This window comes from Bubalus bubalis, chromosome 10, assembly GCF_019923935.1.
Source record: "Bubalus bubalis isolate 160015118507 breed Murrah chromosome 10, NDDB_SH_1, whole genome shotgun sequence".
NCBI classification, from domain to species: Eukaryota; Metazoa; Chordata; class Mammalia; order Artiodactyla; family Bovidae; genus Bubalus; species Bubalus bubalis.
In genome coordinates, this window is record NC_059166.1 from 77,917,281 (window position 1) to 77,941,775 (window position 24,495).

A 24,495-nucleotide genomic window follows, 5' to 3' on the forward strand; every position below is an offset into this window, starting at 1 on the left:
TTTCCTATGTTTTCCAAGCATTTGGGCTCTACTTTTATAATTTGAAGGAATATACTGTTTTGCTTTATTTTTAACTTTGTCTCATAAAGCCTGTTATTTGTATTTTCCTTAGGGAATTTAGGTAGAAAAACAAAATGTTTCTTTCCGGTATACTAAATGCCTCTTTTCCCTAATGATTCCAAGTTCTCTTTCTCTATGGGTGAAAAAGAGAGAAAATTGGAGTATGAGGAACAACATTCCACCGTGTCTTTCAGAAGCAGACCTAGAAAATCATTCCACCATGTTCATTCCTCTTCAGGAAATGAGTTATATATATATGCTAAGTTGATGCTGTGAAAGTGCTGCACTCAATATGCCAGCAAATTTGGAAAACTCAGCACTGGCCACAGGACTGGAAAAGGTCAGTTTTCATTCCAATCCCAAAGAAAGGCAATGCCAAACAATGCTTAAACTACCACACAATTGCACTCATCTCACACGCTAGCAAAGTAATTCTCAAAATTCTCCAAGCCAGGCTTCAGCAATACGTGAACTTCCAGACGTTCAAGCTGGTTTTAGAAAAGGCAGAGGAACCAGAGATCAAATTGCCAACATCCGCTGGATCATGGAAAAAGCAAGAGAGTTCCAGAAAAATATCTATTTCTGCTTTATTGACTATGCCAAAGCCTTTGACTGTGTGGATCACAATAAACTGTGGAAAATTCTGAAAGATGGGAATACCAGACCACCTGATCTGCCTCTTGAGAAACCTATATACGGGTCAGGAAGCAACAGTTAGAACTGGACATGGAACAGCAGACTGGTTCCAAATAGGAAAAGGAGTACATCAAGGCTGTATAATGTCACCCTGCTTATTTAACTTAAATACAGAGCACATCATGAGATATGCTGGGCTGGAAGAAGCACAAGCTTGAATCAAGATTTCTGGGAGAAATATCAATAACCTCAGATATGCAGATGACACCACCCTCATGGCAGAAAGTGAAGAGGAACTCAAAAGCCTCTTGAAAGTGAAAGAGGAGAGTGAAAAAGTTGGCTTAAAGCTCAACATTCAGAAAACTAAGATCATGGCATCTGGTCCCATCACTTCATGGGAAATAGATGGAGAAACAGTGGAAACAGTGTCAGACTTAATTTTTGGGGGCTCCAAAATCACTGCAGATGGTGATTGTAGCCATGAAATTAAAAGACACTTACTGCTTGGAAGGAAAGTTATGACCAACCTAGATAGCATATTCAAAAGCAGAGACATTACTTTGCCAACAAAGGCTATGGTTTTTCCAGTAGTCATGTATGGATGTGAGAGTTGGACTGTGAAGAAAGCTGAGCGCCGAAGAATTGATGCTTTTGAACTGTGGTGATGGAGAAGACTCTTGAGAGTCCCTTGGACTGCAAGAAGATCCAACCAGTCCATTCTGAAGGAGATCAACCCTGGGATTTCTTTGGAAGGAATGATGCTGAAGCTGAAACTGCAGTACTTTGGCCACCTCATGGGAAGAGTTTACTCATTGGAAAAGACTCTGATGCTGGGAGGGATTGGGGGCAGGAGGAGAAGGGGACGACAGAGGATGAGATGGCTAGATGGCATCATGGACTCAATGGACAAGAGTTTGGGTGAACTCCGGGAGTTGGTGATGGACAGGGAGGCCTGGTGTGCTGCAATTCATGTGGTAACAAAGAGTCGGACACGACTGAGCAACTGAATGAACTGAACTGAACTGAAACATTATATGCTATTTTTTCTACAACAGTTAGGAAGAAATTAATTTTGCCTTTAGTGTGTAAAATTTAAATGATTCGCAGCTTTTCTTATTTTTCATAACATTTTCTAAAAAATTAACAAAATTAGCTGTTTAATTATCAAACTATAGCCTGAAAAAATTTTTCCAAGGAAGCAGGAGCAAGTCATGTTTAAAAGTCAGGACAGGAAAGGTGGTAATAGAAAAAATAACGCTCAGTAATGATCTAAAGCAGTGGACTATGTCAGTACTGTATCCCAATAATCAAGTGCTGGTTTTAGGGAAGGTGCACAGCTCATTGCAAATTACAAAACACTGAAAGTTGAACCTGGTAATGGCGGAATTGGAGAAGGAAATGGCAACCCACTCCAGTATTCTTGCCTGGACAATTCCATGGACATAGGAGCGTGGTAGGCTACAGTGCTTGGGATTGCAAAGAGTCAGACACGACTGAGCGACTTCAAAAATTCAATTCAATGGCAGAATACTGGTGATAGTGTTCATATTGTGCTAACAACTGTATACAGCCTGATATGGAGCAGGTGGTCTGAGTCTGAGAATACTAAGCTTGCCTTGGATAAGTGAAATTTTCACAATGGTAGCTATATTTTCAACCTATATGTATATACATATATTTAATGAATCCTATCAGCACAATCATCATAGCTGCTTCATGTGTTTTATTTCAGGGGAAATTGATAGTAGGATCATCATATTAACTTTGCATTTTAACTCCATGATGCTGGTGTCCCATGGGTCCCAGATTAAAGACCAGGGGTGCTGGGCCCAGGTCTGATTCAAGTCTGAGTCTGTCTAGAGGCTGGTATGCCGTGGTTCTATTTTCACAAAACACCAGATGAATCCCATGGAAGGAAGTCATGGTAAGGAGAAGGGCTGCGGAGCTGCCAGGCAGCCTTCAAGAATCCCAGCAGCGACTTGATTCAGTGTCAAGGAAAGCCACTTTCAGTGAACTGACTCTGAGGAATAAGGAACGAAATGGTGGACACTGCAGGAACATGTTTTTGGAACACCTATGACAAATATCTGTAGGAGAGGGGGTCCCAAAGTTATGGGAAGATTGTGAGGGGTTTGATTCCTGTAGACACTGTAGAGATATACTTTTTTTGTATCCATTATTGTTACTTTGGTCTTACCCTCAGACTACTGTCATCTAGAAAACATGGATTACTCTTATATCTATTTAGAAAGAACAGAAAAGTAGTTATCAGATGGCATACAGAAAAGACACATATATGTGGGCTTCTTGTCCTTGCCTTTAAAGCAATAAACACTAGGATTATTTGGAAAAAACAGCAGTTATCAGGAAATCAATGAGCCACGATGAAAAAAACCAATAAATAACATTTAATCTTTCAAATAAGAATTCTTCATTCCTTTTTACTTTTAATTTATTTATTTGGCTGTGCAGGGTCTTAGCTGTGACATGTTGTATCTAGTTCCTCAACCAGGGATCAAACCCAGGGCCCCAGCATTGAGAGCTCAGTCTTAGTCACTGGACCACCAGGGGAGTCCCAAATTCTTCATTCTTGAGTTGAACTGACAAATGAGGTGGCATTTAGACCGACTGATTAGACTTATAGCTTTGTGGTGCCGCTGAACATCACACACATGTGATAGAGGTGTTCTTTAGCGTTACTCTGCTTTCTTAGTCCTGCATGTTTATATTTGCTCAATTACGGCTGAGTTGCACTAATTTTTCAAAGAATTAGCTTCTTCCAAACTGTCAAATTTATGAGCATATTATTGTCTGTAGTACTTTATTATCCTTTTAATGACTGCTGCATAAGAAGTGATGTCACCTATCTCATTCTTGATTTTATTGATGGTTGTTTTTCACTTTCTATTTTTATCATTCTTGCCCGAGTTTTGTTGTTGCTGTTGTTTAATTACTAACTCATGTCCAACTCTTTTGAGACTCTATGGACTATAGCCCACCAGGCTTCTCTGTCCATGGCATTTCCCAGGCAAGAATACTGGAGCGGGTTGCCATTTCTTCTCCACCCAGGAATTGAATCTGCCTCTCTTGTGTCTCCTGCATTGGCAGATGGATTCTTTACCACTGAGCCACCTGGGAAACCCTTAGTCCTGCGTACCTAATCACATTTCTATCATTTGTATCTGATTTGGAAAATACAGAACAATCCATTAACAATTTCAAGACAAAAAAGTCTACACACTTCATAGCCCCTTCCTATTACATGAACGTGTAAATTGAATTCCCTCTCAAGATGAAAAAAAACAAAGGTTGGCTTCCCAAAAATGTTTTCATTGGCTTTAGGGAACTAAAACGCACCAGTCTGGGTGACTAATACTTCCTGGAAAATAAAGATAGATCAACACATAATTAAGTTCTGGCTCAAATATAACTGTTGTCTTGGAAACAGTTTGGGGGATAAATATGGTTATGCTAATAAAACTTTTCATGATTTTCACCAATGATCTGGTTTATTAATTAGGCCAGACCATCTTACTATCTTAATTAAGGCTACCCGTTTTGGACTATTCAAGGGTTAAAAAAAAGTTCCTAAGAGGACATTGAAAAGGAGGAAAAGGGGATAAACCTGGTTATTTACCAGCGCTCAAGGTTAAACGTACTTTTGGGCACATGTGTAGGTTTCAAACATCTTTTCTACTTCATTAAGCAGAAAGCAGAGTTGTATATACAGCATTTTGAACTAAGAATTCCTAGCGTTGTTTTTCTGAACCCCATCTTCGGAGGATTTCAAATCCGACGAACTCAAGAGAAACAAGCGAAAGCAAAATCCTAAGTAGCCAGGATTTTTCTGGTTCCTGCTTTCAGTAAAGAGAGTTTTGTAGGAAGTTCTCCTCCGAGTGTAGCCCGAGGGGCAGCCTGCGGGCTCCGGAGGGTGTCTGGTGGAGGCCGAGTGTGAACTCCGGGCGCGGGAGCGCATCCCGGTCTGAGATCACACCCACTCGGGGTGTGCGTGAGTGAGCGCGCGGTGGCCGCGCGCGTGTGTACGTGTGGGGAGGTGTGCGCCAAAGGGGTGGGGTGAGGGGCGGCGAGGAGGGCTCTAGGTGAAGCACGAGGCGCGGGAGCGGGAGGTCGCGCGCTCCGGCCTCTCCCCCAGGGGCCGCGGCGGCTGGCTCGCACTCGGGCTGCCCCTCCCGGTGCGCGCCGCTGCGGCGCCACAGGCCCCTCGACCCTGTGACCACCGCCCTCCGGCCGCCTGGCCCGCAGCGGGGACCGGCGATGGCGCGGGACTGACGGTCTCCTCCCTCCGGACCCTTCTGTCCCGCACGGGGGCTCCCGGGGGCCGCGGCGCCGCCCCGACCTGCATGTGGGGCGCGCGCGCCGGCGGCCGGAGCGAGCGGCCCTCGGTGCCCCCGAGGCGGTGCCCGGCCGCGCGGGCGGACCGGGAGGAGGAGCAGCAGCAGGCCGGGCCGGGCTCCCCGCGCGCCGCCGCCCGGGAGCACGGGCTCCCTGGAGGGAGCTCGGGGCGTCCCAGCCTCGGAGGAGGGACCCGGAAGCAGAAGCGGAGCCCCGAGTCGAGCCGAGCCGCTGCCCCCGCTGCCCGCCGGCGCCGGGTGGGGGTCCCGGCGGCTGGATGGGCAGCGGCGGCTCGGGCCGCGGGCGGCGATGGGCGAGGAGCAGAGCACGGTGAGCGGTGCCGGCGGGCCCCTGGAGGCGCGGATCCCCGCTGGCGACGCCGCGGGCCCCCCGGAGCCGCCGGGGCACAGCGCCGGGGCGCCCGGGCCGCGCGCCGCCTCCGCCGAGCCGAGCGGCGGCGGCTGCGGAAGCGACTCCGGCTGCGCGGACGCCGGAGCCCCGGAGCCCGCGGGGAGCCGAGGGGCCCCGAGCTGGAGCAAGAGCCGGGCACCCGGGCAGCCCGCGGGACTGGCCCTCCCCGGGCCCCTCAACCCCCAGGCTTTGCAAAAGCAGCTGGCCGAGGAGGAGGAGGAAACGGGGGAGCGAAACGAGAGCGCGGATGAACAGCAGGAGGCGCCCCCCGGCGAGGAGCTCGAGCCCCCGACCCGTGTCCGCGTCGGGGCCCCAGACGGACTGGTCTTGGACGTGCTGGGCCCGCGGCGCCCGCCCCCGGCCAAGAGACAAGTGTTCTGCTCCGTGTTCTGCGTGGAGAACGACCTGTCCGAGGTCCCCTCGGCGGAGCGGCTCTCGCTGCCCGCGTCGCCACCTCGGGCTCCGCCGGTGACCAACCCTCCCAGCACCCCCTCCTCCTTCCCCAGCCCCCAGCTGTCGCTCCCAGCGGACCCCTTGTCCCCCGACGGCGGCAGTATCGAGCTGGAGTTCTACCTGGCGCCGGAGCCGTTCTCCGTGCCCAGCCTGCTGGGAGCCCCACCCTACTCCGACCTGGGTGGGGTCGGGGATCCCTATGCGCCCCTCATGGTGCTGATGTGCCGGGTGTGCCTGGAAGACAAGCCCATCAAGCCCCTGCCCTGCTGCAAGAAGGCCGTATGCGAGGAGTGCCTCAGAGTCTACCTGAGCTCCCAGGTAACCTCAGCCCCTCCGACCCTCCTCTGTTCCCCATTCAGCTTTTCAAATCCGTGGCCAGGAAATCCCGCTCGCCAGCTCACTGCTCACCGGAAGAGGTGATGAGCACCCTCACCAAGGACGTCTATCAGTGTCTTACATCTCGGTTGTTGCCCTTAGAATATTTAAGTGTGTTTGTCTTCGTGGGTTAGCTCGACTGGAATTTAACTCTGGGTGAGCTTTGGGCTTTGATTGGCCACCACAGAAGGAACAGGGTATGAATGCCTTTGCCCTCTTCTATTTATTTTATTAGATTGCGAGCAAGGAGCTTGCTCAAAGAGGAGGGCAGTTGAGCGCGCTTCAGAGGCCTGGTATTCCAGAAACTGACAAATAGTGGGCATAAAATAAATATGTATTGAGTTAGTGGAGAGAAGGGTTGCAATGAGTGATTCCTGAATTTGAAATTTTGCTACTTTCAGGTAATCCAGAGAAAAGTGTTATTAATTATGTATTCCTTGCCCCTGGGTCACTTTTCAGTTTCCTTTTCCGCAGTAAAGTTGAAGTACTTTTTCTCACTGAAGTTTTAAGCCAGCAGAATGCTTTATTTCTTTAAGAAAGAACAAAACAGAAAAAGCAAAACAAAGCAAAGCAAGGCTAAGAGGCTTAACAAAACAAGCACTGGTGAAACTTTCCTCCTCAGTTGCTTATTTGAAAGCTTGTTTTTTTTCTTGGAAAGTTGAAGAGTGCAGTTGACCCGCTTTCCTTCTCTGGTGGTGAAGGCGTCCTTCTAGCAGCTTTCAGTCTGTTAGGTTTCTGCCAGTGTTTTGCACAATCTGGAATGCCCTTTGATCCCATGTCTGATTGTCCTGGGCCTATTCATCTTTCAAAACCCTGGGCTGTTAAGGTGCCAATTTCTCTGTGAAGCCTTCCCTCACCCTCCAGGCCACGGCTTATATACTTTCAAACACTTCTGCGTGTCTTGCATGCACTGAAGTTGTTCCGTATGTCTGTTTGTGTGACTAGACAGTGTCTTTCTTAGAGCCCCTGTGTCTGGTAGATTCATGTTGATATCCTTCCTCCTAACAGTGTTTAATAACTTTGGCTGAAGGGAACTAAACAGGATTTCACACTGCAGTTCCTCTGAGTATTGTGGCTAATCTGTGCTTGTGTCTAGACTGAAAGTGTGTACCCTGCCCAGTGGAAAACGCGAAGGGGAATTTAGACAGAATGGAATGTTACACAAGCAGTGTCTTGGCCAAGATGGTTGAGATTATCCAATCGCCTGTGAGAGTCTGTGATGTCTCTTTCGTGCTTTATCCGCAAACAGATACTTCAAACAGGAGGAAAGCCCGCTTCTCACTGTGGCTGTTTCTGGGATGTCACTGTCAAACAGTCAAGCAGATAGCCATGGGCAAAGCCCCGTGGTGGGATTCAGACGTTCCCAAACTATGGGCTCTACTCCAAGGAAGCTCCCTTGTGTGTACAAGAGGTGTACACACGAACAATACAAGGTAGCATATGATGAGGTGTAAACAGAGTGACAATATCATGTAGCACTTAAGCATTGAATATAAATACAGTGTGGGTTTAGAGGTTCAAGGGAGGTGGTCATTAGAAGTTGGGGTACTCTGCTTTGCAGTTTGATTTCCTTAAGCATTTCTGTTTCCTGAAAGCAAAATTTTTTTTGTCTCCAAAATCTGATCTGTGTTAATCCTAAGGTCTCTTCTACACAAAGACTCTTGTTTCCATGTCATTTAACCTTTCTGTGTCTTAATTTTCTCATCAATGAAATGGAATTACAGGCTCTCTAATGACACATCAATTCTAAAGCAAAACAAAAACTGCAGAGTTGTTTGGGTGCCTTTCTGAACCAGATCAAAAGGGCATAAAGAGTGCCCTCTTTTTTATTTTCTAAGGTTTCTTGGTTTTGACAGTAGTAAATCTGTCAAGCTTGAACTTGCAGGCGTCTTAAGGCTTTTTAAACTAAAGTGATATATTTAAAATAAAAAGTTAATAGTGACTTTTGTCATCATCTTTTGGATTTGTGCCAAATACTTAGTGTATTAGTTAATATCATTTAAGAAAATAAAATAGAGTCTCTTAAGTATTTTATGCAGTCATTAAAAATGCATACTAAATGTGAATTGGAATATTGCCTGGTTAAATAATACTCTTCTAAAAGGAGCTGATGAATTCTTTGGAAGAAGGTACAAAGTTGGAAGACAGGAATGCAGATTTTTAGGTGATAAATCTTATTTCCATTAGTGCCATGCCCTGAATATGTGGCGAAGGCCAGTGGGCAGTTGTCTTCATTATTTCAGTGTACACATAGGAGATTAGGTGGTGACTTAAATACCTCTGTGCATGCTCAGTTCATCAGTTGTGTCCCACTCTTTGCGACCTCATGGACTGTAGCCTCCCAGAGTCCTCTGCCCCTGGGATTCTTCAAGAAAGGATACTAGAGTGGGTTGCCATGCCCTCTCCAGGGGATCTTCCCAACCCAAGGATTGAACCCATGTTGCCTGGGTCTCCTGGGTTGGCAGATGGATTCTTTACCCTTGAGTCACCTGGGAAACCCAAATACCTCTATGTGCATGCATGCATGCTCAATCTTTTAAGTCATGTCTGACTCTTTGTAACTCTGTGGACCATAGCCCACCAGAGTCCTCTATCCCTGGGATTCTCCAGGCAAGAATATTGGAATGGGTTGCCATGCCTTCCGCCAGGCGATCTTCCGGACCCAGGGGTTGAACCAGCGTCTCTTATGCCTCCTGCCTTGTCAGGTGGGTTGTTTACCACTAGCATCACCTGGGAAGCCCAAATTCCTCTATATTGTGGTTTAAAAATAATAGTTTTAGTTTTTTAAAACAGTGATTTGAAAAACTAAAACCAGTTTTTTTTCAGTGATGAGAATTCTTCTTCAGTTATCACTATGCCTGGGGTCTATGCAGGATCCTTCTTAGTGGAATGACTTTACTGGCCAACAGGTATCAGTTGCTATGGTGAAGGATTGAACTGATACATTATAATCTTTGGCACACATACATAGGGGTTGAGGTAGAGGCACTAGAGCACCATGATACAGACAGTAGGAGTTTAACTGGTTTGTGTCGCATGAGTACGTAAATCTTTGGTGCATAAACTTCAGAAGTCCATTTCCAATGGCCTGTGTGGACATGTATGGCCGTGGCTTAGAGCATGCAATGCCAGAGATATCTGCGGTCTCCTTCAGGGCACTGAGCCATTCTGAGAACTGACCTTCTCAGCTGGTTTGGCCTTTACCCCATTTTCCTAGGAGGAAGGGTTGTTACTTTCCTCGTTTCATGGAAGGATACCGCACTCATTTCAAAAATTCTCTGCAGGTATCTTTCCTTTATGATTTTGATTTGAAATGGTAAAATCTGGTAGGATGTGAAATACTAATATTTAGCACTTTATATAAAGAAAAGAAAGAATTGGACATGCTAAGGGCTTTCTAAAGGTAACAGCTGTTGTGACTTTGATCACTCTGCTTCAAAGTGCTTGTGATGCACATGCATATGTATTGGAATGTATACACCTGTCAAATGAGTATTAATAGAGACAAGCAACACATTTCTTCGGCACTTTGTGAACAAAACAGCTGCTAGATGATAATGTCCTGAAATGACTGTCTACCATAGTCATCCTAGAACCGGTGACCTAGGAGTGAAAGCTTCTAGATCCTTTTATTAAACTGTGAGTCATCCAGACCTTTATGGGTAAAAGTGTAGCTTGCTTTTTCCCTTTAAACCTTAAAGCAACCTGTATATTTTTAGAAACTGGCCTTTTCAAGATGGAGTTTGCCAGCAGCCACCTTCACACAGGTGAATTTACGGATCCTCTCCCGCCAGCTGTGGTTTTGGTAGTCTTGAAAATGTGAAGAATAAAAGAGACTGAACTCTGTTAAATCACTCTGCGAATTTAAAAGTGAGGATTCCGGCATGTGTAAACTTATTCTTCCATGTACAGTGTGTGTATGTGTGTGTGTGGGTGGGTGGGTGTGTGTGGTATGTATTTTGGAGCTGTGGTTAACATTCACTTTCACACCTTCCTGACTCACGCACTTCTTTTTCCTCTTCTGACTTTTTAATGCTCTCTCTTTTAATACTTTCTTTATTTCCCCTTAATAATTTCTCTATTTTTGCTCTTACGTTTCAAAATTTGATTTTAAATAGCACTTGAGTACTGCCGAGGAGTCAGGGCCCTGTCCGGGGCTGTTCGCTGGGCCCTCAGGACCTGGTGCACATGGTGTCTGGGTGTCTGCCTTCCCACGTCCTCCGGCGTCTAGAGATGCCACGCTCCGCCGAGAAACCCTGTGCTGCCTACGGGTCTCAAATAACCTGACTAGTACTACTTCCCTCGGGTGTCACCTTTAGAGTGGTGATTTTTTTTTTCCTCCTAGAGTAGAGCTCAGCTTTTTATAGTTGAAGGCTGTTCCTTACTCCTCATGTGAGAGACACAAAAAGAACATTAGATTTGAGCTCCCAGCTTTTCCTTAAGCATTGGTGATGGGGATGTAGACAGGCACCTGAGTCATAATTTCTTATAATTAACATTTTCATTTGTTAATGTACCATTTACACATATAAGACATTTATTGGCTACCTGTATGTCAGGGACCTTGAGAGACTTTTTAAATGTATTAAATGCCCACAAGGAGCTGGCTTAGAGCCTTGCTGGCCGTGTTTCCTCCAAGCTTTATCTGGTGGCATAAATAAGCTTTCCTTTAAGTTCTTAGACAAGTGTGGCTCTCCTCTTCTCTTTCCTTTCTGGGAGGATTTTATTAAGCCAGTTCTGGAACACCAGCTAACCTTTTAGTAAACATATTACTATTCCTCCTCTTACATGTTTATTTCAAAGTAATAAGAAACATTATTGTAAAAAGTTATTACTATAATTAAATTTTGTTAATTAACATTTCTTTGAGCTCTTTGTAATTGTTGTAAATAGAATATTAGTTAATGTTTTGCTTCTTTCAACATTTTTATTACTTTTGCGCTTTTGCAAAAAAAAATACTCAAAACATTTTGCTGTGTTTGGATCATTCATAAAAATATAGCCAATCTTTAAAGTTATGACACTTTCAAAGAATTGTTTCTTGGTTCTACTTCACTTTGTCAGCAGAGTTTTATGTGATAAACTTATTGAATCTTCCCAAATCAAGTTCTGTCTTAAAACAAAAATTCAGTATCTTCAGGACAGTAATTCCTAGAAGAACATTCTCTTTCAAAGTGATCACTACTATTTGCCCCATCAGTTTTGGGTAATTACTCTTGAGCTTTGAAGTTTCCATAAATAACAACAACCATTAATTGAACACCTATATTTCAAGCATTTTTTACATTTATTGTGTTTCAGTTTCTGTTAATGTTATTATGTTTCCATTTAGTATATTTTATTATTTAATTTTAATTCCCTTGCATATTAAATACCTATTATATACCAAGCACTGTTGTTGGTGTTGGAAACACAGAGAAGTGAAACAGATAAAACCCCTTACTGTATGGAGTTTATTTATTAGGCTGGGGGGAGATTGATAATAATATAAGTAAATTATTTAGTATACTAGATATTATTTAGTATACTATAGTATACTATAAAGAAAGAAAAACAAGGGAAAGGTGATAAGAAATATTGGGAAGGAGGTTTTTCTTTATGTATTTATAGTGTTTTTAGGAATTGTCGGGGAGGGTTTGTTTTACACGGTGACTTTTGAGCAGAGATCTTCATGATGGCAGTGAGAGAGCAAACCAAGAGAATATCTGAGGAAACAGTAAGTATAAAGTTCCAGAGACAGGAGCATGCTTGGTGGGGGGTTCCAGGAATGACAGAGAGATTCATATGGGTGAAGCATATGGAATGAAGTGGGAAGCACTAAGAAGAAACCAGAAGGGGAAGTGGGAAAAGCTGATGGAAAGGGCTTTAAGGCCACAGAGAACTTGCAGTTCCTCTGAATGAGCTGGAAAGCGGTAAGATGGTTTTGGGTTAATCAGATGTGACTTCACCTTTAAGACAGAGGACTCTGGCTCTCTGTGGAGAATATATCAAGGGAGTCAAGAGTGGAAGTAAAGGGACTTCCCTGGAAGTCCAGTGGTTAAGACTCTGTGCTTCCAATGCAGGGGGCACAGGTTCTATTCCTAGTCAGGGAACGAAGGTTCCACATGTTACCTAGCCAAATAAAAGCCATTAAAAAAAAAAAAAAAAACAACTTGGGGGAAAAAAAGGAATGGAAGTGATCAGTTAGAAGAATTTGGCAATAAGCCAGAGAGGAGATGTGATGGTTCAGACTAGGGTGATTAGAGGTAGATAACGGTTTGAACTGGTGGAATTTTGGATGTATTGTGACAGTAGAGCTGATGGAATGTGCTGATGACTTGGTGTGGGATAGGAGCAAAAGAGTCCAGAATGACTCAGGTTTTGAGCCTAAGCAATCAGAAGAATGGGTTTGCCATTTAACAAGGTGAGGAATACTGTAGGAGGACTTATATTAAGGAGAATCAGGAGTTCATGCAAAGTTCGAAAAGCTTGTTTAGACTTTCATAAAAGGATGGCAGTTGGCGTGTGGCATTCAGCAAAGAGACCTTAAGAGGAGATGTAAATTTCTATCTTTCTGATATAGAGAAGATGTTTAAAGCCATGAGACCAGAGGAGGATTGAGTACCGGGTCTGGGCATACCAGGGCTTGCAGATATAGAGCCTGGCTTGTGTGAAGGAATAGGAAGGAGTCTGAAAGGGAGAGGGCAAAAAGGAAACCAAGGTAGAGTGGGTTAACCAGAAGCCAAACAAAGATGATGTTTTATAAAGGAAGGAAAAATCATTTTTGTCTAATGTTTCTGATCGTTTCAGCAGGATAAGCGTTTAAATTGACCATTGGATTTCCCAACAAGGAGACTATTTGCAAGTGTGAATAGTGCTGTTTTCATTGGCACTGGTGGAGTTGACTTTCTGATTATAATAGGTTCAAGAAAACAGGAACAGCTCAATTTCTGTACTGAAGGTAGTAGAATGTTACATGAGGAAACTCAGGGTTAGCAAGGTTAAAGAACTTGTCCTAAATCACATAGCTAGGAAATGGCAACGGTGGGATTTCAGTTCCATTTGGCTCTAAAACCCAAGGTCTTTTAATAGTCTTTGCATTTATTATCTTACTTAATAAGTTAAATATGTTGATTTTTCTTTAAAGTTTGTATCTGTATTGTACAAAGTCACAAGGCTTCCAGTCCAAGAAGAAACTTAATTACATGTTTTGAGGAAGTGGAAGTCTCTTGCCCAAATTTAGATGCAGAGAAAGATTTCAACCAAAGTCAGCTTCATCTTCATGTAAGAAAATCAAGAGGAATTGAGTTGAGAAGAGCTATGATTTAACTTACTATTAAGTTTTAATGGCAGCACACTCGCCTGTTTTCTTCCTAACTCTTGACCATGCCTTTTCTTTCCATTTGAACTATTTTTATGTTACCATCTCTTAATGTTGGTATCTGCATGGTCATATATTAAACCCTCTCTCTCCTCACATTGAAGTCAAAAAGAGAAGGGGGCAGCAGAGGATGAGATGATTAGATAGCATCACTGACTTGATGAACACAAATTTTTGCAAACTCTGGGAGATCGGCGGTGGGGGGTACAGAGGAACCTAGCTTACTGTAGTCCTTGGGATTGCAGAGAGTCAGACACAACCTAGTGACTGAACAACAACTCTTCACATTGTGTATTAGTAGCAGGACCATGTATTTTCACTCCCATGGTTTCAAGTAACACCTATACACTTCCAAATCTTTGCTTCTAGCCCAGATGACTTTTTCTCACCTACAGTACCATATTGCTGGCTCTGTCTTTGACATTTCCACCTGTATGTTCCATCCACAGCCACCGTAAACCTCTCAGAACTAACCTCCCTTTCCTCCTCTTCCTTCCCCGATCCCTAAAGCTTTGCTCTTCCTTTGGGGGTCCATGTTTCCATCAGTTACACCCAGGCCAGAAGCTTGGGCATCATCTTCGAGTTCTTTTCCTCCCTCACCTCCCTCATTTCATTAATCACCAGTCACTAATCACTTTCAGTCCTACCTCCTAAAATTATTTCTATAGTCTTCTCTACTTTTCTCCATTTCCACTGGCATTTCCCTTGCTCAGGCCTCTACCATTTCTCTCCTGGATTCCAACCACAGCTTCCTCCTTTGTCCAAGTGTTCCGATCTTGGCCATTTCCAGTCTATTCTTCACACTGCCACCAAAGTTGTAAGATACAAGACTGGTCTTGGCATTTCCCCTTCTTCACCTTTCAGTCTGCTTCTTGCCTTTAGAATAGACTCTGAACATGGTTTACATGTGCCTGAGTGAGCTAACTCCTGTTTACCACTCTTGTTTCTCATCTATCCCTATAGCCGTATTAAACTTCTTTTTGTTCATTGAGTACTCTATGACTCTCTTAATCATGAATCTTTAGTGACATGTGATTCTGTGTTAGCGGGATCTACTTTTTTCCCTTAATCCCCATCTCTGCCTCTTTCACACTGATTCATTCTAGTCTCAACTTAGACATTTCTTCCTTTGAGAATTCTTCTTGACCCCCTCTTATCTGGATTAAGCATCCTTCCTATGGTCTTTGACAACCCTTTGACTCACTGTAAGATTCTTTATATTTCACTGTATTTAAATTGCCCATTTCCTGCTCCATGCTCCCATTAGACTATAAAGCTTGATGCATGTAGAGACCTTATTCATTTTTTTTTTCTGATTGATTTCTTAGCTCTTGGCATACTGTCCACATGAAATGAGTATTTGTGTAGTGGATTTATGTAGTTCGATTATAAATAACTAATACATCAGAGGCTAGTTGTCAACATACAAAATATTAGGATAGATAGCCAAGATGGTTTTTAACAGGAAAATCGCAACATTTCATTGTCTTGCTTAAAATCCTACAAACCCTTTCCCATTGCTGTAATGAAAAGATTCTGGTTCATGACACTGCTGATGAGGTTTAGTCCCTGCTGCTCTCTTCAGTCTCTTCTTCATCCCTCCAGCTCCAGTACTTTCCAGGCTTGGATCCTTCCCTTTGTTAATTTCTCCTCATCCTTCAGATCTCAGCCTTCCTTGGTCTCCAGACTGAATCTGACTCACCGTTTATGCTTTTAGAGTCCTTTTTACCCTGCAATCATTTTTTTAATCCCCTTTTGTAATTATATGTTTGTGAGATGATTTGATATTTGATTAATTCTCTCTCCCTCCCCGTATTATTTGAGCTGCTTTTATCACTAGCAGTTAGCACAGAGCCCAGCGTAGAATAGGTGCTGAACAAACGTTTGTTAACAGACTGAATGAATGATTAAGAGTAAATTATACTATGTTCAGGTTGGTAGAAAAATTAAGGTAGATTTTGAACCTGAATTTTTGATATTTTTTTCCAGAGTAAATTTACATTTTTAATGCAATGGAATGCTATGGCCTGAGTCTTCATCTTGGCAACCAGTTTATCACTGAGACGCTTCTTTATTATGAAACCTCTTCTGGTTTCTGTGTCTTCTGCTTAACAGATCCCTCCAGAACCTGGGCACTTAGGAACAGCCGTTTTATTTTGATCATGGCATGTAGGTCAGGAATTTGGGAAGGGCTCAGCTGGTAGTTCACACTTGGGGCTTCTGCTGCTGTGGTGGTCAGGTGTCAGCTCACTGGCTTGGCCGGCAGCTGGTGCTGGCTGGTGACAGTGTGCTTGGCTGTGGCTGTTCACAGCAGAGCCAGCAAGTAGCCTTGAGAGCACTGTAGTCTCAGGGCAGTGGGCTTCTTACTTGGAGGCTGGCCTCCCCAGGGCCAGAGTCTCAAGGAAGCCAGCTGGAGGCTGTCTTAACTTGGGAAGTCATTCAGCATCACTTGGGCTTCCCTGGTGGCTCAGACGGTAAAGAATCTGCCTGCAGTGCAGGAGACCCAGGTTCCATCCCTGGATGGGGAGGATGCCCTGGAGGAGGAAATGGCAGCCCACTCCAGAATGGGTTGTCTGGAGAATCCCATGGACAGAGGAGCCTGGCGGGCTACAGTCTATGGGGTCACAGAGTCGGACATGACTGAGCGACTAACACTTACACTTTTTTACTTTCAGTAGAAAGACACTTAGACCCACCCCTTCATTTTTTGTGAATATGTAAAAGAATTTGGGGCCATATTTTTAAACCACCACACTACTTCAAACAAAAATCAGGAATGTTGTGAATTTAGGTAGTAAAGCTTTTGAGCCTGAATTTTAACTTGTTTTTATTTAAAGTTTCATGTCTTATCAGTTATTTAATTACATATTGCCTATTCATATCACTGGGAGAAGGGCATGGCAACCCACTCCAGTATTCTTGCCTGGAGAATCCCACAGACAGAGAAGCCCGGCGGGCTACAGTCCATGGGGTTGCAAAGAGTTGGACACGCCTGAGCGACTAACACATTCATATCATTATATTGATTAATGCACTTTGGTATTGTGGGAGTTTTGTGCTTTATCTTTGAATAATGTAATAAAGCCTTAAGCTTGTATGAAAGTTGTTCCCTTTTATTAATATTTATTTTTAATTATTTATTTGGCTAGGCTGGGTCTTAGTTACAGCGCGCTTGGCTTCCCCTAGCTGCAGAGAGCAGGGGCTGCTCTCTGGTTGTGGTGCTCAGTCATCTCATTGTGGTGGCTTCTCTTGTTGCAGAGCACAGGCTCCAGGGCACGCGGGCTTCAGCAGTTGTAGCACAAGGGCTTAGTTGCTTCATGGCATGTGGAATCCCCCAGGACCCGGTCAAACCCATGTCCCCTGCATTGGCAGGCAAATTCCTATCCATTGTCCGTCCACCAGGGAAGTCCAAAAGTTGTTCCCTTTTAAGCTTACTTATTTTAGATAATTTCATTGTAAGTGAATATCTTGAGATCAGGGTCAACTTCTGATTATATCTGATTAACACCACTTATGTTAATTATCATAACAATATTATGTTAATTTTTAATGAATGATTATTAACACCACTTATTCTACATATTGTAACTTCTATCATATCAAAATTTTAGCTTCACTAGTGATTAAAATATCGTTTGAAAAAGTTGAATACCTTGCTGAATAAAAAGAATTGACATAACGGATAGTGTTCGTGGTGCAGGGATATTCTGTACAGAAATTGTTGTATTTAATGATGCCTGAGAATTAACCACTCTAGTTAATGTTTGTTAAATTGGCTCACTGTTGGGTTTTTATTGTTTACGATATTCTAGTTTGGCTGATTCTGTCATTCCGCTAGTGTCCTCTCACATAGGCAGCCCTTACATTTGCAGAAGCAAGTATGTTGTGCTCAGAAATCTCCTGGTTGAGGATCTGTGCGCCCTGAAGAGGAGGAGGTGTATGGCTTTCATGATGTGCCTTTTTTCATTTTCCCCAGCTCAGGTAACTGAATTCTGCACTTATTCATTCATATGAATGACTAATCCCTTTTTAAATCTTCCAAAGCTGTTTGCCTTAATGGTATTCTCTACTGTAAGATTCAGAGGCTAATTATAGGCTACCTCGCAAATTACTTCCCCTTCTGTGGTGTTGATTCTTGCCTTATTTCCTCACTCACTCATTGGCCATACTCTGCATTCTTGAAGCTCTGAGACATATAGTGGCCAGTTAAATCACCAGGGCTTTTCCCTCTGGTTGCTTAACCAGCTTAATTTTAAACAGCAGGTAAAATAAAACACTTGGTTATAGTGTTTCCCTAGCGTTTTGTTTCCTTTGACAATGCCGTTTTCCCTAATGTTTAGAGTTTAGTTTATTACTAGTTTATGTCTAATTAGCGCCGTTGAATCAAATCAGAAATGACTTTGCTGTGGCTTGATCTTAGTACATCATGTTTGTTTGAACATGTGACCTTGGTGGGGAAAGTGAATTTCCTTCATTAGTTCTACAGAGAGTAGGGCTTTTTTTTTTTTTTTTTCTTCTGCTTGAGATGTCCATGGTGGGAAATGATTGGTGCAATTCCAAGGGTTCTAATTTAATCCTGCTTTTAACAACTCTCACCATTAACTTCAGTGTTGTTTTTCCCCTTATGTTACCATTTTTCTCAAGATTGTTTGTGAAAGAAACACTTTGAAAATAATGGGCTCCTAAAAATAAAAGAAATATTCTGTGTGTCCCATGTTCTGGTGTTTTATGCTAAGACTCTGTGTGTGTGCACGTGTAGGTCTCAAGTTTGTGTGTTACAAGAAGATTGTTTGCTCATTTTGATGTATAAAAATCTAAGTTTAGTAATTTTCAGGTGAATTCACGTATCTCGAGTTTAGTCGGAGTCAACCTAAGCCCCTTGGGTTTACCTTTTTCCTGCTGTTAGTTTTTAATATGTCACAGTGTGAGTCACTGAGGGCTTCAGTCTTAAGATAAAGGGAGAGTTTAGAGGATTGCTGGAGAAGGCAATGGCACCCCACTCCAGTACTCTTGCCTGGAAAATCCCATGGACGGAGGAGCCTGGTAGGCTGCAGTCCATGGGGTCGCTAAGAGTCGGACATGACTGAGCGACTTCACTTTCACTTTTCACTTTCATGCATTGGAGAAGGAAACGGCAACCCACTCCAGTATTCTTGCCTGGAGAATCCCAGGGACGGGGGAGCCTGGTGGGCTGCCGTCTATGGGGTCACACAGAGTCGGACACAACTGAAGTGACTTAGTAGTAGTAGTAGTAGTAGAGGAATGCTTGAAAAGAAAACATTTGAAACAATAGTAAGTCTTTTCCCAAGAGTTTGAATTTGCTGCTTTTTTTTTTTTAATACTGTTTGTCCAGATATGTTCTTCTCTTTTTAAAAATCACTACAGACTTAGAAAATTTGGAAACAGAATTTTCAATTTTGCTTACACATCATCCAAATGAGCTGCTTTCAGAGAGTTTTGACCCATTTGTTTAAAAAAACGCACTTTATGATTAGCTCTAAGAATAGTTGATTGATGCTAAAGTTAGAAAAGATATACCTCGCTAGCTGAATTTCATCAGCAATCTTTGAATGCTTGGTAGATGAAACATAAAAAGAAGTGTAATGATTTAGTAAGCACAGGCAGCAAGGTTTTTTTTTGCCTCTCTCTGTCTCTGTGTGGTGCTTTTTCAGTTAAACACCATCATTAAAACAGTGTATCAAAATAAACTGAACATGGATCTTAGAGACCCAGTGTCACTGAATGTCAAAGATTTCTAAAATTAAGAATGCTGTTTCTAACTCATTGCTTTCACAATTACTAATGATCCAATTAGTGATGGTAAGACATTTTGTATCATTAATTAATAAAATTGAGACTCAGATGTTAAAAAAATCACTGGAACTTTTGGATTCTTTTTACAGTCTAGATGGGTTGGCCAAAACCCTGTTGATTTGCTCAGGATGCTAATAAAGAAAGGTCAAGCAGGCAGTCCTGTCACAGGCTGGCTAATGACATACTGATCTGGGGCCATAAATTACCCCTAACCCCACATGCTCATGTCATAAAGTGTCTGCTTCTGATCAGAAGACACGATGGAAGAATTACTATTAATCTCATCACCACTTCTGGGAAAACAAATGGAAACACATAAACTGCTAGTGAGTTGCAGAGACTTTTACACACAGAAATCTTTTCCAGTGTATAAGACTTTCTTTTGCTGTAATCACACTGCAGAAGGTCAGTTCTCTAGTAACTCAGCTGATTTAAGGCAATCAAAAGCGAGGGGAAGCTAGAGCTTTCTTATTAAAAACATTCTCTGAGTACAGAATATTTGTTTAGCAGTGTGCTGATCACTTGAGAAGAGAAGGTGTAGTCTATGATCCATCCTCTTACCAAGTGTAGAAATTCAGAAAGTGAAAAGTAAGGTGTCCAAGCAAAAGATCAGGGAAAGTTTATAACTACATTGTGTGATGCTGGTTGTTGACTTAAGTGGTTCTAGGAAGAAGCTGTGTTTATGGGAGTAGAAAAAGTTGAAGCTTGGCTAGTTTATACAAAGTTCTTATTGATACACAGGAAACATAGAAGAAGTGAGTTCGAGGTGGGATGTGTCTTCAAGTGAGATGGAGTGAGCAAGCACACAGGTGAATGTGTACAGGCTCAGTCGCTCGGTTGTGTCTGACTCTGTGACCCCATGGACTGTAGACCGCCAGGCTTCTCTCTGTCCATGGACTTCTCCAGGCAAGAGTACTGGAGTGGGTGGTCATTCCCTTCTCTAGGGGATCTTCCTGACCCAGGAATTTAACCCACATCTCCTGCGTCTCTTGTATCGGCAGGCAGATTTATTACCACTGTGCCACCTGGGAAGCCCAAGTACACATATGCACTCAAAGATGCATTTGTGGAAATATAAGAAAGAAAAGAAAGTTAGTTGCACAGTCATGTCCAGCTGTTTGCTTTTCCATGGACTGCAGCCTGTCCCGCTCCTCTGTCCACAAAATTCTCCAAGCAAGAGTACTGGAGTGGGTTGCTATTTCCTTCTCCAAAATAAAGAATGTGAAGTTGCTCAGTCGTGTCTGACTCTTTGCAACCCCATGGACTGTAGCCTATCAGGCTCCCCTGTCCATGGAATTTTCCAGGCAAGAGACTGGAGTGGGTTGCCATTTCCTTCTCTAGGGGATCTTCCTGACCCAGGGATCGAACCTGGGTCTCCTGCATTGCAGACAGATGCTTTTACCAGCTGAGCCACCAGGGAAGTCCCAAAATAAAGAGGGAGGGTAAAAGTGACCATGGCTAGAGAGAGGGGCTTAGAAGGGCAGTATGGCAAATAGGAGTGGAGAAATGAAGCTGTATGGTGAGCAGGAGTCCGTGGAACGGAGGTCTCAGTACAGAGCAGAGCACACGGGCAGCCAGACCCCAGGTGTCCTGTGTCTCAAGGGCAGGGGCAGAGGGAGCTGGGTCATGGCTTCCAGAGCAGGATGAGATCACAGAGAGTTCTGAGGCCCCTCTGTGGAACTGGTACTTTGTTCTGTGATATGAAGTCATCGGAAAGTTGAGTGGAGCTGTCAAATTATAGTTAGTGCTTCAAAAAGAGCCTGGCTTCCCTGTGGAGAATAAACTGTGTTTGAGGGTGGGGTGTGGTGGAAGAGAACCAGGGAAATGGGTTAGGAGGCAGCAGCAGTCCAGAGCAGAGGTAAGAGTGGTCTGGGTTACTGTGGAAATGGTTCCGTCTCTTGTCCCATCACTTACCCGGCTTTTGGTTTTGGTTTTCAAAGGTATAGGGAGTTCTTCGCCTTTGGACCAGCAGGATGTACTGCCAGTCTTTGTAGCCTTTAATGCTCAGAGGTCCATGTTGTATTGGGCTGGCCAAAAAGTTCACTCGGGTGGTTTTCCCCTAAGATCTTAGAGGAAAACTCCAATGAACTTTTTGGCCAACCCAGTATAACTGCAGCTGCCGTCTTTATCTTTTCAAGTCACGTGTGATTAACTGCTGTTCAGCTTGATCCCCTCTCACATCTTGCCTGTCTGCAATGTGTTTTTAATTATTTCATCCAGCGACACCATGGAGAAAATCATTAACTGAAAAAGTATTTGGAAACCTGTCCATTGTTATTTTACTGATTGTCAGAATCAGTTTATCAAAGAATTTGAGCTTTCCTCTGCTACCTAGTCTTTTGCAATTTACTGTTCTTAGTCTTTCCTCACTTTATACCCGAGCAGTTTGCTTACATCACTTTTTAAAACAGACAGGAACTCCCGCCCTCTCCTCCTCACAGATAGCAAAGGTCTTACAGGTCTACCTTCAGTGCTGAGAGGAAGTTAGAATTATTTTGTAATTCTACTTAGTTCTTGTCCTTTAACTGTTTTGAATTGTTTTGAATGACTGTCCTTTGCTTCAGTGAATTCCTGTCTAATTACACACGTTCATCTCTTACTCCCAATTCTTGTTTTTGTAACGAAATTCCCTTTAGGTGTCAGGTCCATTTCCTCTCCCTTAAATGGCAAAGACCCTGGGGTCATGACTTCACTGTACAGTGGCTGTTTTGATTGTAGTTGTTCTTTGCTTTGTTTTTAATCAGGGTACATAATAAAGTAATTACTTAAACAGAGACTTACTTCCCAGATTTTATGCTGAGTAACTCAGCAAAACCCTCCCTTTTGTATGAACCTTCATTTGTTTATTTCAGAGTTCTAAAGTGTCTCTTCTCATTATATTCTATTATTCGTCATGGAACCAGTACTATTTCAATTGGAAGCAATAAAATATTGATGTGGTTTTTAAATTATTTTTGAGAAAGCCTCAAGTATTTATCTTTAAAATAGATTTGTCCCATGTGTGGGTTGTGTAAATTTTAGAAGAATATAAACCTTATGCATTGGTATCATGACAGATTTTTTAGTTATCTTGCTGTATAACAATTACTACTGAGTGAAAGTTTACTCAATTTAAAATATTTTCAACCAGATAGTGTGAACAATCACAGATACCAGGAAGCATCTTGGAATACTTTAATGTTTATAAAACAACTTGAGAAAAATTGAATTAGTTAGAAACATTGGACTTCATATTCTATGTTCACAACATCCATTAAGTGTCTAATACCCCATTTCTATTTGTTGTGAGGAATTTAGCTCTTTTTTTCCTCTATATTAATCTTCTTGTCAAGAGCAACTCATTTCAAGGTGGATTCATTGTCTTTCCTCTATAAATATGAATGAGTTTTAATTTTGGATCTCAGCACTTCAACATTTTTCCTTAGAAGTACCTATTTTATTGAAAAATGAAAGCTAGTTCATAAAGTGATGCATGATAAACTTTAATATTTATCTCACTTTATAGATACTTCTGTAGCAGAAATGTGGTTGATACCTCAAAAATTCCATAGTCAAAACCCTATCCCCAACCACACACACACACAATTCCTACATTGCATTTTGTATATATTGATTACACAGTGTATCATTATATATTTCATGTAAATAGTTTGTAACCTTTGCCGTCTTGTAGACATTAATAATCCATTAATATTTATGTAAGATATTATGGTAGATTCTGCTTGAAGACAAATTAAAAATTATTTTACCTACTTACCTCCTCTCTTAAGGCTTTAAAAATTTCTATATTTTTACATATGTTTACTGGTCATCTTGTGTAGACCATTGATAAAGTTGTAAAGATAAAAGGTCAAAAGTTAATGACATTATAGTATGTGAAAGTTATTTACTTAGTTTCTGATGAGCAGAATGAAAATGGGTTTGTATTTGTTGTTTTCTTTGAATAAGATTTAAGAACTGTGAAGGGAAGTCATTCATCCTTCCTTGGCTTGCAGGTTTATTGTCTGGTGAGGAAAGGGAAGAGACATAAAACTGTCAGAGTGGAAGGACCACTTTAGAAAGACTTTGTTTTAAAGGGAAAGACAAGCTTTCTATATAATGTTCATCATCACTTCAGCATCCCCCGTTTCCAAATAGGGTGTCCTAAGTTGGTAGGCTTAATAGTTCATGGATTATCTTCAGAAGAGTTCTAAGTGCCATTCATTAAAATGAAAAGGAAGAAGTTCCTTAGGCTTATAAGGATGCATCAGAAACTTAGAGTAAATATCAGCTTAGCGGTGAGACCTTAGAAGCATTTTCACTAAATTAGAAACATGCACTGATTCTTGTTGTCATTGTTACTGTTTAGCTTTATTGTGTAGGTCGTAGCAGGTGTAATATGAAACGGACAAATATATAATCTGAAAAAAATAATGTTATTGTCTAAAAATGATCAGTATTTTTAGACAATAAGATTACCTACATAAAATGTCCAGGAGAATCTGGAGATAAAATGTTAGAACCAACAAGAATATTATTTTTGCTGGATATAGGAGTAGACCATGGAAATCTTGGTGTACTATTTACCAGCCAGAACCAGTGAGAAAAAGAAATTACCTTCAAATAGATACCTAGAAGTAAATCTGAAGACATGCATGATCTTGACAGAGAAAATTATTAATACTTAGGGGAAATAAAAGAACAAGTGAATTAAGGCAGAGATATGTCCCATTGAATGGGAAGATAGAATGTCATAAAGATGTCTGTTTTCCTGAATTAGTCTATAAATTTAAGGCATATCAAGAGATTTATTTAGTATGTGTAGAAGAATAAATGTCCAAGATGAACAAAGAAAATTTTGAATAAGTAGGAAGGGCACATTTGCCCCAGTAAATAACAAGGTGTATTTTAAGGAAAAGTTGATTAAGACAGTGGGGTGTTTTTATCAGTTCAGTTCAGTCACTCAGTCGTGTCCAACTCTGTGAGCCCATGAATGCAGCACGCCAGGCCTCCCTGTCCATCACCAACTCCCAGAGTCCACCCAAACCCATGTC

The 24,495-nt window shown here is 42.3% G+C and overlaps 1 protein-coding gene and 1 non-coding gene across 5 annotated transcripts in view; one reads left to right on the forward strand and one right to left on the reverse strand.

The window, feature by feature from the left end:
* The first annotated feature begins 5,207 nt into the window (after positions 1-5,207).
* The window catches only part of RNF217 (ring finger protein 217), a 128,442-nt gene continuing 109,154 nt past the window's right edge, over positions 5,208-24,495 (forward strand). For 3 of the 4 annotated variants that reach the window (XM_025294792.3, XM_025294793.3, XM_025294794.3), the window contains exon 1: positions 5,210-6,231. In XM_025294792.3, coding sequence (XP_025150577.3) covers positions 5,359-6,231 — 873 coding nt within the window. In that variant the 5' untranslated portion in view covers positions 5,210-5,358. Of the gene's footprint in view, positions 6,232-24,495 lie in introns of all 4 variants that reach the window. The other variant, XM_044924446.2, reaches the window with a different exon arrangement.
* TRNAC-GCA lies at positions 20,809-20,882 on the reverse strand. The gene has a single exon. It is a non-coding gene; the product is annotated as a tRNA-Cys (tRNA).